This window comes from Myodes glareolus, chromosome 19 (genome assembly GCF_982192425.1).
Source record: "Myodes glareolus chromosome 19, mMyoGla1.1, whole genome shotgun sequence".
Taxonomy (NCBI): Eukaryota; Metazoa; Chordata; class Mammalia; order Rodentia; family Cricetidae; genus Myodes; species Myodes glareolus.
Genome location: NC_142044.1, coordinates 33,914,823 through 33,928,736, shown reverse-complemented (window position 1 = coordinate 33,928,736; position 13,914 = coordinate 33,914,823). Strand labels below are relative to the sequence as shown.

Here is a 13,914-nt window from a genome sequence, read left to right as displayed (position 1 = left end):
CGATGGAGAATTGGCTCCAGGATTCAGTACTCTTGCTGCTCTTATGGACAGCCTAAGTTAAGTGCCCAGTACCCACATAGTGATTCACAACCACCTGTAACTTCAGTTTCAGGAGATCTGACTCCCTCTTCTAGTCTCCATAGGCATCGGGCACACAATTGGCACACAAGCAAATATTAAGGCAAAATACACTTATAAGTAAATTAAAATAATTTAAAAATTTAAAGAATAAAATCAAACCTCCCCATTTACTCTAAGTGGCCAATATTTCTAACCCGATTGAGAGGATCATTACTTTTTCTTTGTCACTATTCTTAAGTGTTGTCTTTTGTCACAAATACAATGGTAGCCATGATGACTACCTCAAGTGTTTTCTGTCTGTGAGATGCCAAACTGTTTACTATGGAGGGAAGTTATTTGGTTTTTCTCACAGTCCTGACTGGAGAGGGTTATCAACCACCGAGCACAGAGGAGAAAACTGAGAAGCAAACCAGCCTGTGCATATCCAACAACTAGTAAAGAGCTGGGAGTTGTGGTCATGGCAGTTTGGCAACACACCGTCACTCCCTCTGGACCAAGCTGTCCTCCAAACCAACAGCTGCCTCAGTTTTCCTCTTGAAAAGCAGAGGGAGTTGGGTTTGCATTTGTCCAAAGTCCTTCAGCTTTGATACCTGCTGAGCCAACAACTGAAGCTTCAGGAGAGGCCTGGACACCTAGCCAAATGGAGTTTGTGTCCCTGAAGCAGAATGCCTGATGCACAGTTGACACCACCACCAGCGAGTCCGTGGAAGACTAATCCTCTTTGGAATCTGTTTGGATCCCAGAAAATTCCAGAATACATCCCCAAGCATCACCTGTAAATGATTTCTGTCCTTTGTTTCTCTCTCTTGAGGAGAATCAGCCTGGAAGTGTGTGAGAAGGCTGGAATGAAGGCCCAAGGATCTCATGCTCGTGGGTGGTCAGCGTGGGAATGAAGTGATGCAGGCTGAGTCACGGTGCTCTTACAAGGCTAATGACAGATGCTAAATGAAATGAGATCGAAAACTATTAAATCCAGAGCGCAAGCAGAGCCCAACTGAAATGTCAGCTTTGCCTCACCTCATCGGGGAAGCCCGTGTCCTGCTTTCTTGTGGTCAGGTCCTTTACTGTTCATTCGATAAGTGTGAGCCCCTCTGCAGTGCACAAACCAGGAGCTCCTGGGTCGTTCCTCTGGGCAGTCTGCTATGAGGCCCTCTCAGGCACATAGAGTGTACTTGCCTTCCCTGTTACTCATAGACATATATGCAGGACAAAATAAGCCCAGAGTTGAATCTCTTTGTCTATGTAGATGCGGGTTTAAAGTAAGCTGGGATAATCTATATGTAATTACTAAGAAGAGTCCACTGGCTCATTCATTCACAAGAGCATTTACTTTGTTCTCCATTCCTTCTCTTGTCCATCCCTAATACTACTCTATCTCCCGTGATTCCTGGTAAATTTGGTAGAAGTCCTCTTTTAACCAGTCTATGCTTCCATGTAGATGTGCCTTCACAGTATAGGATAAGAAGAAACTTGTGTTGGAGAGGGTGATGCACAGACTGTCTGGAAAGCTGGAGAGGGTTTGCATGGAATGATAATCTATCAAGTGGAGAGGTAAAAGTTAGCCTTACCTTGCTGTCAGTGACAACTTGGGCAAAAAAAGAACAGTGTTATCGAGGAGACAAAATGCTTAAGTGAAGAATGTTGACAAGGAAATTTTGCAGGTTGACTCTGAGGTCATGAACTTACATGACTGAAGTTACTGGTTTTTCTAAGACTTCGCGTGTTTCTTGGAATAGAGGCACACTAGTGCTGGGGCTGGACCTGTGGCATAGTGGGTCTGTCTGTGGAGCCCTATGCAGCACCACACTCTGAAGTCCAAGCTATTAATGTTCCAGTCATGACTTTTTTTCTCACATGGCTGTGTGCCTACCTCTTAAGCCACCAGCAGCTTAGAAAGGGGCTGAGTTCACCTTTTTCTGAGTTTTCTAAAATCTCCAATGTCCCGAGTGCCTGGTGCAGCTCACTTCATTTGCCACACTTTCTGTTAGTGAGACTAGGCACTGTTAGGGTTTCTTGATCTTTTTTAGTTTATTCTATGACTAAGTGACAATCTGAAAACTTTGTTCACAAAGAATACTAAGACTCTGGTTTGGAAATCAAGAGGCAGGATTTCTGAAGAATGCTGAACACAGTGCTTGCATCTGTGTATAAGGATAAGTAGAAGTGTGAGCCTGGGGGCCACTAACTTCCTCAGTGCCTGAGTAGTGCAGATGGACTCAAAGGGTTAAAGGAAGAAGCACTGATCCTAGGCCCGCTGACGTCTTCCCGTGATTCAACTTGAATTGGGTGCGCTGCAGTTATGCAAAGGAAATGCTTCTGAAACATTTATAGCCATTAATGAATGCAGAAACTTAAAATTAGATGGTGTGATATTCATAGACTCTCAAAGCTGTCAGGAAGCCTAGAGGACGTCGACTCAAGGCTCGATCCTAAAGCAGGAGTCCCCTCTTTAGCTTCTGGGGCAGACGGCAGCTGCTGATACTCTGCTGCTGACTGCAAATCTATGCCTTCCAGCAGGTGTGTCTGTCACCTTTTATTTCTGGTGTGGGTCATTTCTATCATTGCTTTCAGACACCCCTCCCCATCAACCCTAATGAATGTGGATCTTACCACCTCACTGACCTGGGTTTCCTCAGGAAAGAGGGAAGAAACTTCTGTCTTCTCTAAGACTTGGAGAGATGGGAAGTCAAGTCAGACCCAGCTTCCCTGGCTGTGACCTGGACACTCAGCATGCCTCTCCTGGTGCAGGGTCCTAGTCAACGGGCCCCGCACAATGCTAAAACCTTTTCCGAGGATCTCATCTCTGACCAGTACTCCTGGTGCTTTGTGCATCTAGTATATTACTTTGGAAGTTGAAGCTCATCTTTAATTATGCTCAAATATTATTATATAATGTATACTCAATTATTGTTAATTTTTTGAATACTATCATTATATACTATTTATTAAGCAGCTATTATATGCTTTTGTTGAAAACATGTATTAGTATTTTTAAAAATTAAACCATAAAGCTAAATAATATTTCGCACACGTATTATTCTTGTAGGATTTTGGATGAAGAAAGATGGAAGGTCTAAAGCATGATTGAGGTAACCTGTGAGTCAAAATAGGATCATCAGATTTGGCAAACTTGGAGCCACTGCAATTCCTATGAACCCACATTGTCTGTGTGGGGGAACTCACAGGAAACTTTGTGTATGTGTGTACCCACACACTTAGATGCCTCTGTGTACACATGTTGTAGTTCTTATCAAGAGTCATAAGGGTGTACCTACTACAGAATGAAGAAGTGTCTTCTCTGGAGTATCTCACATGAGCTGAGAAGTTCTGTGCCCAGATCTGTGGGTGTGACAACTCTGACCAGGGCTTCCTTAGCTTTGCTTCTTCAAAGCTTTAACTTCAGCATATGAACCACTATCTTATGACCAAATTGTGAAATTTTATGTATCTTTGTATAGCAGTTTAAAGTACTGTGTAAGACAAGGGTCCACAAAACCCTAGGAAACACAAACTTGGATCCTCCTATTTTATTTGGCTTGGATGTGTGTGTGTGTGTGTGTGTGTGTGTGTGTGTGTGTGTACGCATGTATATGTATATATGTAGTATATGGATATATACATATCCATATGTACATGTATATGTATAGTATATGGATATATACATAACATATATACATATATGTGTGTATATAGCATATTTTGATTTTTGTGAAAAATGACACAAAGTCTTTAAAAATACAGATCCTTAGTCCACAACTGAATGTGCTTAATAGATGGACTTCTGAGTCCCAGGTCCTGACTTCTTTGGCATCTGGCATCGGGGAAGTCCTGAGGAAGCCTGCCAGCTACAGCTAGCTTATTGGTAGAAATAAATGATTTCTCCCATACACAAAACTGTTTGAAGTTTTTCTCCTTACACTTATCCACCGTTTGTTATACAGCAAGCTACAAAGCAGCTTGTAATGGGAGAAACCGAGTCATAAATAGGTGCCTCTACTCCTTAGGTCTTGCAGCTGATTAGGACAAGGTAAGCTGGTTTTGTAGATCACAGGCTTCAACACTAAGATGCCTGCTACAGTTCTCCCTTCATTCCCATGTCATGGTATCTGTCCCTAGATACTTCTGTGACTTGATTTATTCTCTGGTCTGGGTTTTCCGATGGCCTGGGAACCTCTGATCAGTCATTCTATATCTGTGTCTTCCTCAGTTCTAGAGCATTCTCTCAGTGCACTGAATATAATCTGCCTCTCAACAGTGGGCAAGTAATGTTTGCTTGTGGCAAACCCTAAAAAAAACTGTCCTAAAAGAGCAATGAGCATGGAGGCTCAGATATTAAAGGTCTCACCCATAGTTGAGAGTCACTCAGAATGGCTGAGTTGTCCTCTCTAGATGAAAGAGATCTATTAGAGGAATCTCCTCCTTAATGAAGACATTTTCATTGTTATTCTTTTTATTTTTCTTTTATTAAATTTTCATACAGTATATTTTGATTATATTTCCTCCCTCACCCAGCTCCTTCCAGTGCACTCACCCAACTTCTTGTTCCTACTTCCTTTCCAAAAGAAACTTCAAGCTGCAAATAAACAAATAACAACAAAAGGAAACACAGACACACGTTAAGACACAGAGACACAAATATACACATAGACACACACACACACACACACGCACCATTTGTCCTTTTAATGATGTCCAAGTGCTCCTAAGCCTGAGGCTTACCTTGGAGTGTGTTTGCTATGGCTACCCTGTGTTACTCCATAGAGGAAAACTGACTTCCCTCTGTCAGCTGATGCCAATTACAATAGCTTCTTGATTCATGGTAGGACTTAGGTGCCAGCTTCCCTTTCATGGTGATATTTTGTCTGGTTGAAATTTGTGCAGGTCCTTTGTATGCTGCCCATCTCTGAATTCATATGTGCATCAACCCTGTTGGGTCTGGAAGATAGTTTCCTTTCACTCATCCACCACCCCTGGCTCTCAAAAATCTTTCCACTCCCTCTTCCACATACACTCCTGACCATTGAGGGCAGGGATGCAATAAAGATATACTACATAGCACTGAACAATCCAAAGTATCTTACTATCTACATATTGTCGAATTGTACATCTCTGTGTTTGTTACCATCTACTGCAAGGAGAAGCCTTTCTGATGAGGGTTGAGCAGTGTACTCACTTATGGGCATGGCTGTATTTTGTTAAAAGTCATTTTATTGTTATGTTCTTTTAGAAGAATAGTAGTAATAAGTTTTCCCTTAGACCCATGATCCATCTAAACTCAAGTTCTTAGCCACTTTAGTAGTGTCAAGTATGGGTTCCATCTCATGGGGTTGGCCTTAAATACAATCAAAGAGTGGTTGGTTACTCATATTACATTTGTGCCACTACTGCACCAGAGTTTATATTTTGCAGGTAGGTCCCTATTGTAGCTCTCATCATTAATACCTAGGATGAGATTGATGAATGCTTTTTATCCTCTGGTAGTGTGTATAGTAAAGTCATGGATACAGTGTCTTCCACAATAACTTCAAAAATATTTTTTGGACCATTCTGAGAAATGAAAGGCATGCATTAAAAACTTAAGACATCAAGTAGAGAAACTTATGATGACACCAGAAGATGATAATACCTCCCATACTTACAGATTTATAGGATTAATAGTGTGAAACTGAATTTCCTATCAAAGCAATATATACATTCAGTTAAATTTTCATCAAATTTCAAGATGATTCTTCAGATAGATTGGAACAATGACCTTAAACTTCATGTGAAAACACACACATAAAAAAAACCATGATAACCACACACACCACAAAAGAAAACCTTGATAGCCAAGACAAACTTGGATAATAAAAGAATTCTTGGAGGTACCACCTCCCCAGATTTAGTGTTGCATTACAGAGCTATAGTAATAAAACATTATGAAACTGGAATTAAAACAGACATGTTGATCAATAGCATAGAATTGAAGATCTGAACATAACTCCATGCATCTACAGAACCTGATCTTTTTATAAGAAGGCAAAAGTGCATGCTGAAGATCTGTCTCTTCAACAAACTGTGTTGGTCATTTTCATTCTTAATGAGATCATTTTCCTGAGCATGGAGCAGATTCTTTCACAGCAGCCACGGCATCTGGCAAGTTGTGATAGCACATTTCATTAGAGGGACTGCTTGGAGTAATTCTCTTGAGGAGATAGAAGAGCACAGATTTTAGCGGTGAATGACTGCAAACCATCTCTGAATGAAGTGGAGACAAAGGTTGCTTGTAACCATCTCTGCATGGAATGCGGCAAAGGATTGCTCAGAACAAGCTTTTCACAAACTGCAGGTAGAAATATCTGGGACCAGTTTCTCCATGGTGTGCAGGTACAGGATGCTCAGAAAAGTAGAATTTTCAGATTCTGGGACCATCTCTGCATGAAGCACAGGAGCAATTGTTAGGGAACCATATTTGTCATTTATCTTATAGCTGAGTGAAGTCAGATTGTGCTCACACAGTGTTCTGAGTCTGGGTGTGTGGCTTTGCATGGCTACGTTGTCCTTGAATGACCTCCCATGTTCTCAACCTTCCATGCAGGATGAGAGATGTTTGCGCACCTCTCTTTTCCCAGGCACTGTCTTTTTTAGCACACTAATGCCATGTGCCCTTTTTGCAAAGTAAATGTATATAAAGGTCAACATACTTTTTGAGTTTGTTTAATGTATCAAAGGCTGCACAAATTAAATATTGAAATTTTGGATAAAAACCATATTTTAATGGAAAGCATGCCCATTAAAAAAGTTTTTCCCAGGTAGTATATATTAAAATGCTAGAATTATAATACTTAAAAAACTATATGTATTTATTTTTAAGTTAGATTTACCAAGAAGGTAACTGAAAGCATTTTAAAACATCATTGAAAAATATAAACCACTAGTTAGACATTTTACTCATAATGTAAATGTTCAAGTAATCATGAACATTTAATGAACATGGACATCTCTTCTCTAGGGGCCCCACAACCTCTAAGCTAAAGCAATCTAGTTATTTTGGAGTGGATTACATGACAGAGCTTTGAAGTCCTACAAACTATGTTGAAGAAAAATAAAAACAGCAATGCAATTTAATGCAATCTGGTGGCAGTGGCTGAAACCCTTGAATGTTTGACCATCAATAGTTATGAGGACCACCCTTCTGGGCTGAAGTCTCTTTCCCAGAACAAAGATGGGATCCCCAGAAGACCTCACATTATAGAGCTGAGGAAGGGAGATTAAAGTTCAGACTCAACACGGGAGTGAGGGTAGAAATCACCATCTTAAGAATAAGAAATTCAAAGCTATAAAATATCTCTTGTGTTACACTGAGGGCAAGGAGAAACAATTGCATGGTTCTAGAAACTGATTTATGTTCTAGAAAGCCCACTACTGTAGTGACAGTATAAGTGTTTTCTAACAGGAGCATGGGCTGGAGCAGGTGCGGGTACCCAGGAGACATGGCTAATGCATGGAAGAGGAAGGTGACCACATTCCCAATGCAGCACTCTGGAGATGAGAGAAGGGGTTGGATTCGAGGAACTGAATGTGGTGACAAGTGAAAACCATGCTTGATGGATAAAAGATCAATGTCTAGTTGATCCCAAGATAGCTAGGTAGGCAGTGGCAAACTTACATAATTTAGGAATCCTTCAGATACCGCTGATCCAAGGGTAGAATATTCTCCTGGCCCTATCTCTCAAGGTCAGAGCTGCTGGCCAGTTGTGAAAGAAAGTGAACTCATTCTTCTACTCCCTCCCCATGTTGCTCAGTTTTCAAAATCTTTGACTATACCCTTCTGGATAGTGATGACAGAAAACTAGAAGGAAATTACAGGCACAAAGGGGATCAATGAAATCTGAAGACTTATATCAAAAGAAAGCTCAGATGAAGGACTCATCAGATATATACTTATCCTGGTGGCTTAAACTTTGTGTTTTGAGGAGTCTAAGATGAGCATACTTTGTCAACCTTCTCCTTCCTATAAGGTAGATTGTTTATACGGAGAAGAAGACTGAGGCTTACAAGTTGAATCAAATGGTAAAATAGGTATATAAATCCTGGGTTACTTATATGCAAACCTGAGACAGATAGACAGACACACACATTCACACATACACACTACACACACACACACACACACACACACACACACACATGCTCATGCATGCACATTTACATGCCTCCCATGTTCACTCAATCACGGAGATCCAGGTGCCGCCTTTTACACAACAGTACACAAATCTAGACGGTCTACAGAACTCTAAAGGAAGGAGCTTGAGCCTGTAAAGAGAAAGTCTTAATATTTTGCAGACACTTTCTTGTCTTTCTTTGGTTGTACAAATAGGAAATCGATGCCTTCATCTTATCTCTAGCTCCTCTTTTAGCTCCTGGTTTTCTTCTTTACCCAATTCTCTTCAGAAGCAGATTCAGAGACTACAAACCTTACCAAGCATGTTACTCCGTCTTTTCTGGTGTTGAGGAAGTCTGACTGTTTCACTCAAAAACCTGTATTTTTAACTTTAGGTTTCTAGATGGTTCTTTTATAGGATGGGCAGGGACAAAATGTCAAGGAGAGATTTGCACTGGAGAGACTAGGTATTCTTCTGCCCTCTTCCTGAACAATGAAACCTCTCTGCAGCTCTCTCTTACATCCCCAGGCTCTTCACTCTCCTTTTACTCTCCTGTGTAAGGCCACACTGACCCATGCAGGTGAAGACTTTCAATACTATCCAAGCCAGGACCAGGCAGTAGGTAAAACAGGGCATGCATGAGACCTCACATATTGTGAAAGTGTGTGCCAAGGATGAACGTGCTGACTTCAAGTGATCTCAGATGGCAAAGACCTAATGATCCTTGGCTCCTTTTAAAGAGAGATTGCCATTGATTACTCTGAACAAATGCTTGACCAAGGCTCCCTAACTCAAATGTTAGTTCCTTAGGAAAATTCTGGGCCTCCTTTGAATTTGCCCTCCCTCTCCTTGAGCTCCCAGACTTAAAGTACAATGGTCACTAGATCACCCTTTCTCAGTCTGTATTTTGAGGGAACATTTTCCTTTAAGCTCTGTAATCCTAGTATGTGAGGATGTAGCTTCCAGGAAATGGAGTTGTAGAAACGAGCATGCTGGAATCAAATACAAAAGGATGTTTGCAGCCATGAGTCATGGGAGGCACTGGTTGCAGCAGGAATCACAGAGAATCTGTGATGTGTACAAGGTGAGTATATGTATATGGGTGTTTTGTTATGGGTGTCTTTTATGTGTATGTATAGTGTGAGTATTGTGGGTGTTTGGTAAGTAGTGTGTACACTGTTTGTGGGCACCTTGTAAGTTTCATGGACATTGTGTCATGTGTACGTATGTCAATGTTTGCATACATTGTGTGATTGGTGAATACTGGGTGTAGGTGAAGTGGGTTGTGTTGGACATGTGTCTTGTAGCTGCCAAGTGTGTGTCATGTGTATAGTTTACAGTGCACACAATACTGGATTAAACCTCTAACATTCTACCAGCCACAAAGGATGCCTTACATGGCAAGTGGTCTCAATAATCTGAATAAATCTTGTGGAAACCAGGGAAGAGGAAGTTCAGTCATCATTCAATATTACGTGACTCATAGTGGACCAGCTTAACTCAGGTCTAGTCAGCTCCAACCTTAGCATCTGAGGCAGTCATTTTCAAATGAGTGTATATGTCAGAATTTCTAGAGGATGGAAGAACCTTTGAATGAATCCTCACTCAGCAGATCTAGGTTAGGACTCAAAGTTGCTCTCATCACTGAAGTTGTGAGTTTGAGGATCAAGCTGAAAAGCCAGCAGTTTAAAATACTCATTAATTTTCAATGAGATCTGGGGAGAAAGTTGGGACCAAGGTAGATAATTTTGAATTGTTGAGCATGATTTCCATATTGTGCATTTAATTTCCTAAAAAAAAAACCTGAAGTGAACCTTTAAAATGGGTTGTTTAAAATTTGTGCTTAGCATCTTCATTTAGTGCCACGTGTTAGTTATAGTTTATCATATGGCATTAACAAAAGAATGGCCCCCATGCTTGTGATTACAATTTCCAGAACTCTGACTTTATTAAGATTTTTTTAAATCATAGGATGGTAACTTGCATTTTCCATGGAGAAAATGACAGCATCACATTCTCCATCTATTAAATACATTTTTCTTCTAAATGTTTATTTCATAGGGTTTCATTCACCCAGGAAACCTGCATATAAGCTCTGGAGCTTGAAAGGCACTGTCTTTGGGATCCTGGGTCATCACTGACTCCAGAATCGTAGCAGAGTTTGTGTGAAGCCGAATGTGTAAACTCTTTTGCCTCATTTAACATGTACCAATTGGCATTGCCGTTCTCTCTCCCTCTCCCTTTCCTTCTCTGCCCACTCCCTAGCCTCTACTTATCCAGCCCCAGGGATCACAGAGACCACAGGCTAATTAGAGCCTGGCATCCACATTCAAACGATCAGATGGCTGAGCCAGAACTGTAGGTTTGTGATCATTGAGCCTGCGAGATAATAAGGGAACAGGGAGCTTGCAGTGCTGCTTTCAGTGTGATAAGTGAGTCACAGAGAGAGCTATCTGGCCTTTCCTGGACGCGTCTTGAGATTGGTGTTAAGAGGGTGGCTTCTGACACCCCCCCCCTCAGCTGGTTCTATTATATTGGACAGGACCCTAATTTACTCTGTACTGCCCAGCACAAAGTGTAGGTTAGGAGTTTCATGATTTTTTTTTTGTCTGAAAATTCTTTCTGGGTTAATATAGATTGGTTACAAGGATATGCAGCATTCTCATTTGGTACAGTCTTCTGCATTTTCAGAAATGTTTCCTGGGAGGAAGCCCTTGCCAGTACAGAGACAAAGCGTGACAGTTTACTTAATCCTGAGTGGTCTTTGGGAGCTGGCCTAGCAAGACTCTGGGCAGTTGGGCTCTGAGCCAGGGAGAGAAAGAGAGAAAGAGAGTGAGAAAGGAGAGAAAGAGAGTGAGGCCTTCATAGAAGACCCACAAGTCCATCACCTGTGCCAGCCATGAAAAACTATGTGTCCTCTGCTTTTATCTTCTGTTCGCTCCAACCACCCCCCCTTCTATCTCTCTGTCTCTCTCTATAGCTCTTTCTCCCATAGGTCATACCTGATACCAATAACAGCAGGGCCACAGGTACATTGTCTCCATGACACATTTTGGCAAACTGAGCCTTTGCATAATGAGGAGACTTGCCAAATGATACAAGATTTTGGTTTTGAGTTGCAAGAAAGAATTTCCTTCATCTTTTTTCTTTATCTTAAAAAATAACATGAGTCTTTATCATATAAAGTCATTGTGGTCAAAGCCAGATAGTATGTAAAATAATGTATGCAACACTAAGAATGTAACAGGTGTTCTACTGATTTACTTTTTTTTCCCTTTCAAATATCTCACATCTAGTTGGTCTTACATACTCAAAAATTCAGTCTGCCTGGGGGCCGCTTCTTGGTTTGTTTCCAGTATCAGATGTGGACAGTTGTAATTTAATTTTATTCCAGGTGTCTTGCCCAACATTCTTATCAGCTTTTGCATCAATCTGTCAAATTAGGTTAGCTGTTGCCTGTCACAGCACCCACGCATTCTGCTGCCGCCTCGGTCACCTGCATCCTCAATATCTTCAGTACTGGTGATAGAGTGGTATTCAGTGATCGGTACACATTATCAGTGCTGGCTAGTGTTTATTGAGAGTTTGCTACATGCCAGGGTGTGTGCAAAATGATTAGCGGGGCATTCTCACTTCATCCTCTCCTCAGTTATCCAACCCTGATGCAGTTAGCCGTCCACACCCACTGTTGAAAGAGCACAGAGTCACCTAAGGTTTTATGTGAGAAAGCAGGTGACCTCCTGGTGGTAACTGAGGGTATGTGGCTTCCATGTCATGGGCAGATGAAAGGGCCTGAACCAGGACTCAGTTCCAGCCATAACAGGTGCTAACCGCATGGTACTCAAAAGGTATTGCGTGTTTCTGCTTTTTTTCCCTATTAGAAAAACCTTTGAACACACCATGAAGAAGACACACGGTGCTCTACTGATCCTGTCAGCCACATGTTCTTGTCCATCTAAGCATTACTAAGTTCCTAGTATTGATACCAGGCTATGTTTGGCTGAAGTAATTTTAAGCAATTAATTTATTTCTTTGTTTTTCAGGTAATGAACCTAAAAGATCATGTCTGAAGTACAAGGAACAGTTGAGTTTTCTGTAGAGCTACATAAATTCTATAATGTGGATCTCTTTCAGAGAGGGTGAGTACACTTCAAACTCTCTCTCTCCTCTCTCTCTCTCTCTCTCTCTCTCTCTCTCTCTCTCTCTGTGTGTGTGTGTTTGTGTGTGTGTGTGTGTGTCCAAACGTATTTGTGTGTGGGGTCAGAAGATAAGACATTTGGGATTAATGAAGAATTTTCATTATTTTCCTGACCATGGAAAATTCCAACTATTAGTTCATCTGAGAGTAAAATATGTATTGACTAAGAGCTAATTTATTTGTCCACCTTCATATTCTTTTGCAATTCCCTTCTCTGTTGGTCTTTTCACTGTGTTTTGAGTTGTAGGAAGTGAGGCTTGACTGTGTTGTTCTGGTAAAAATGAATTCTATTTGTAGTATTTGCTGGAGTCATCTCCCCCAAACACACAGTATAAAACTCATGGCCAGATCTTTAAAAACCAGACACTGTTTTTAATCATAACTAAAATATAATTGCTGTCATTATTTTGAGAATGTAATCTGAATTTAGCATTTTAAATGCAAAATGTCCATGAATCTTTGTGACAAGTTACACTCCGGGGTTACTGAATGATTACAAAGTTAAGCAGTTAAGTAAATAAAGCGATGGATCACAGACCATTGCTACCCATTCAAAATGGCTGAAGCCCCTTTACCCACATTACTGACGAGAAAACCAAGTCTCACAGCAGCTGGATTTCTATGCTCGCGTCCACAGAGCCAGAGGATGTCCAGGACACCTACCACTTTGCAAAAGCAACAGCAACAAACCCATAGTGCCTTTGTACGAGAACATTCAACTTATACCATGGTTCTGGGGTTAAATAATTTGGGCTTGGCTTAACTTGTGGGGGTCACTCATTTATACTGGCCTAGGCTTGCCTAGTCTCAGAAAGACATGCTCTCAGGTCTGTGGCCATTGGATAGGAGGTTATTGGTTCTTCTGCCTATGGCTCCCTGTCATATCATAGGCATCTAGATGTGAGAATTGGAGTCACACAAACTCACTATTACCCATTTTATCCAAAAGTATGAATATCTCTGGGATACAGGATGATACTTATATACTTAAACATGTGTAATCAAATTAGAACAACTGTCACCTCCTTTGCAGCAAGTATTTGTCACTTTTCGATGCTGGAATTATTCAAAACCTTCTCTACCTATTACTTTGAAATGTATGCACAATTAATTGTTGTCAGGTAATTTTTCCAAATTATAAATATTATCCCAACATGAGAAGTAATTTCTTCTATCCAAATGAATATTTGTATCCACCAGTTCTTTTCTTCTATGATCTTTTGAAGGTTCTGGTAACCAGTGTGCTTGTGCTGGCTCTATTTATGTGAAGCTGACCCAAGCTAAAGTTGTGAGGAGAGGGGACTCAATGAAGAAAATGCCTCCAATCAGGTCACAGGAGACGACCAGTTGGGCCTATGCATCGCTATTGCTAAGAGTCTTAGATAGGGTCATCCTTGAAGATTTCAGGGAGATTCGATGCACCAGGTTTTCATCTGACACCGAAATGTACCCCCTTTACAGTAGTCTCTTTCAGTACTCCCCCCTCCGTAC

At 41.0% G+C, this 13,914-nt stretch overlaps 1 protein-coding gene across 3 annotated transcripts in view; it reads left to right on the top strand.

Moving 5' to 3' along the window:
• Positions 1-13,914, top strand: part of Fam135b (family with sequence similarity 135 member B) — a 280,584-nt gene that overhangs the window by 86,191 nt on the left and 180,479 nt on the right. For all 3 annotated transcript variants that reach the window (XM_048457323.3, XM_048457322.3, XM_048457321.3), the window contains exon 2: positions 12,269-12,364. In XM_048457323.3, the coding sequence (XP_048313280.3) occupies positions 12,288-12,364 (77 nt within the window). In that variant the 5' untranslated portion in view covers positions 12,269-12,287. The remainder of the gene's footprint in view (positions 1-12,268; positions 12,365-13,914) is intronic.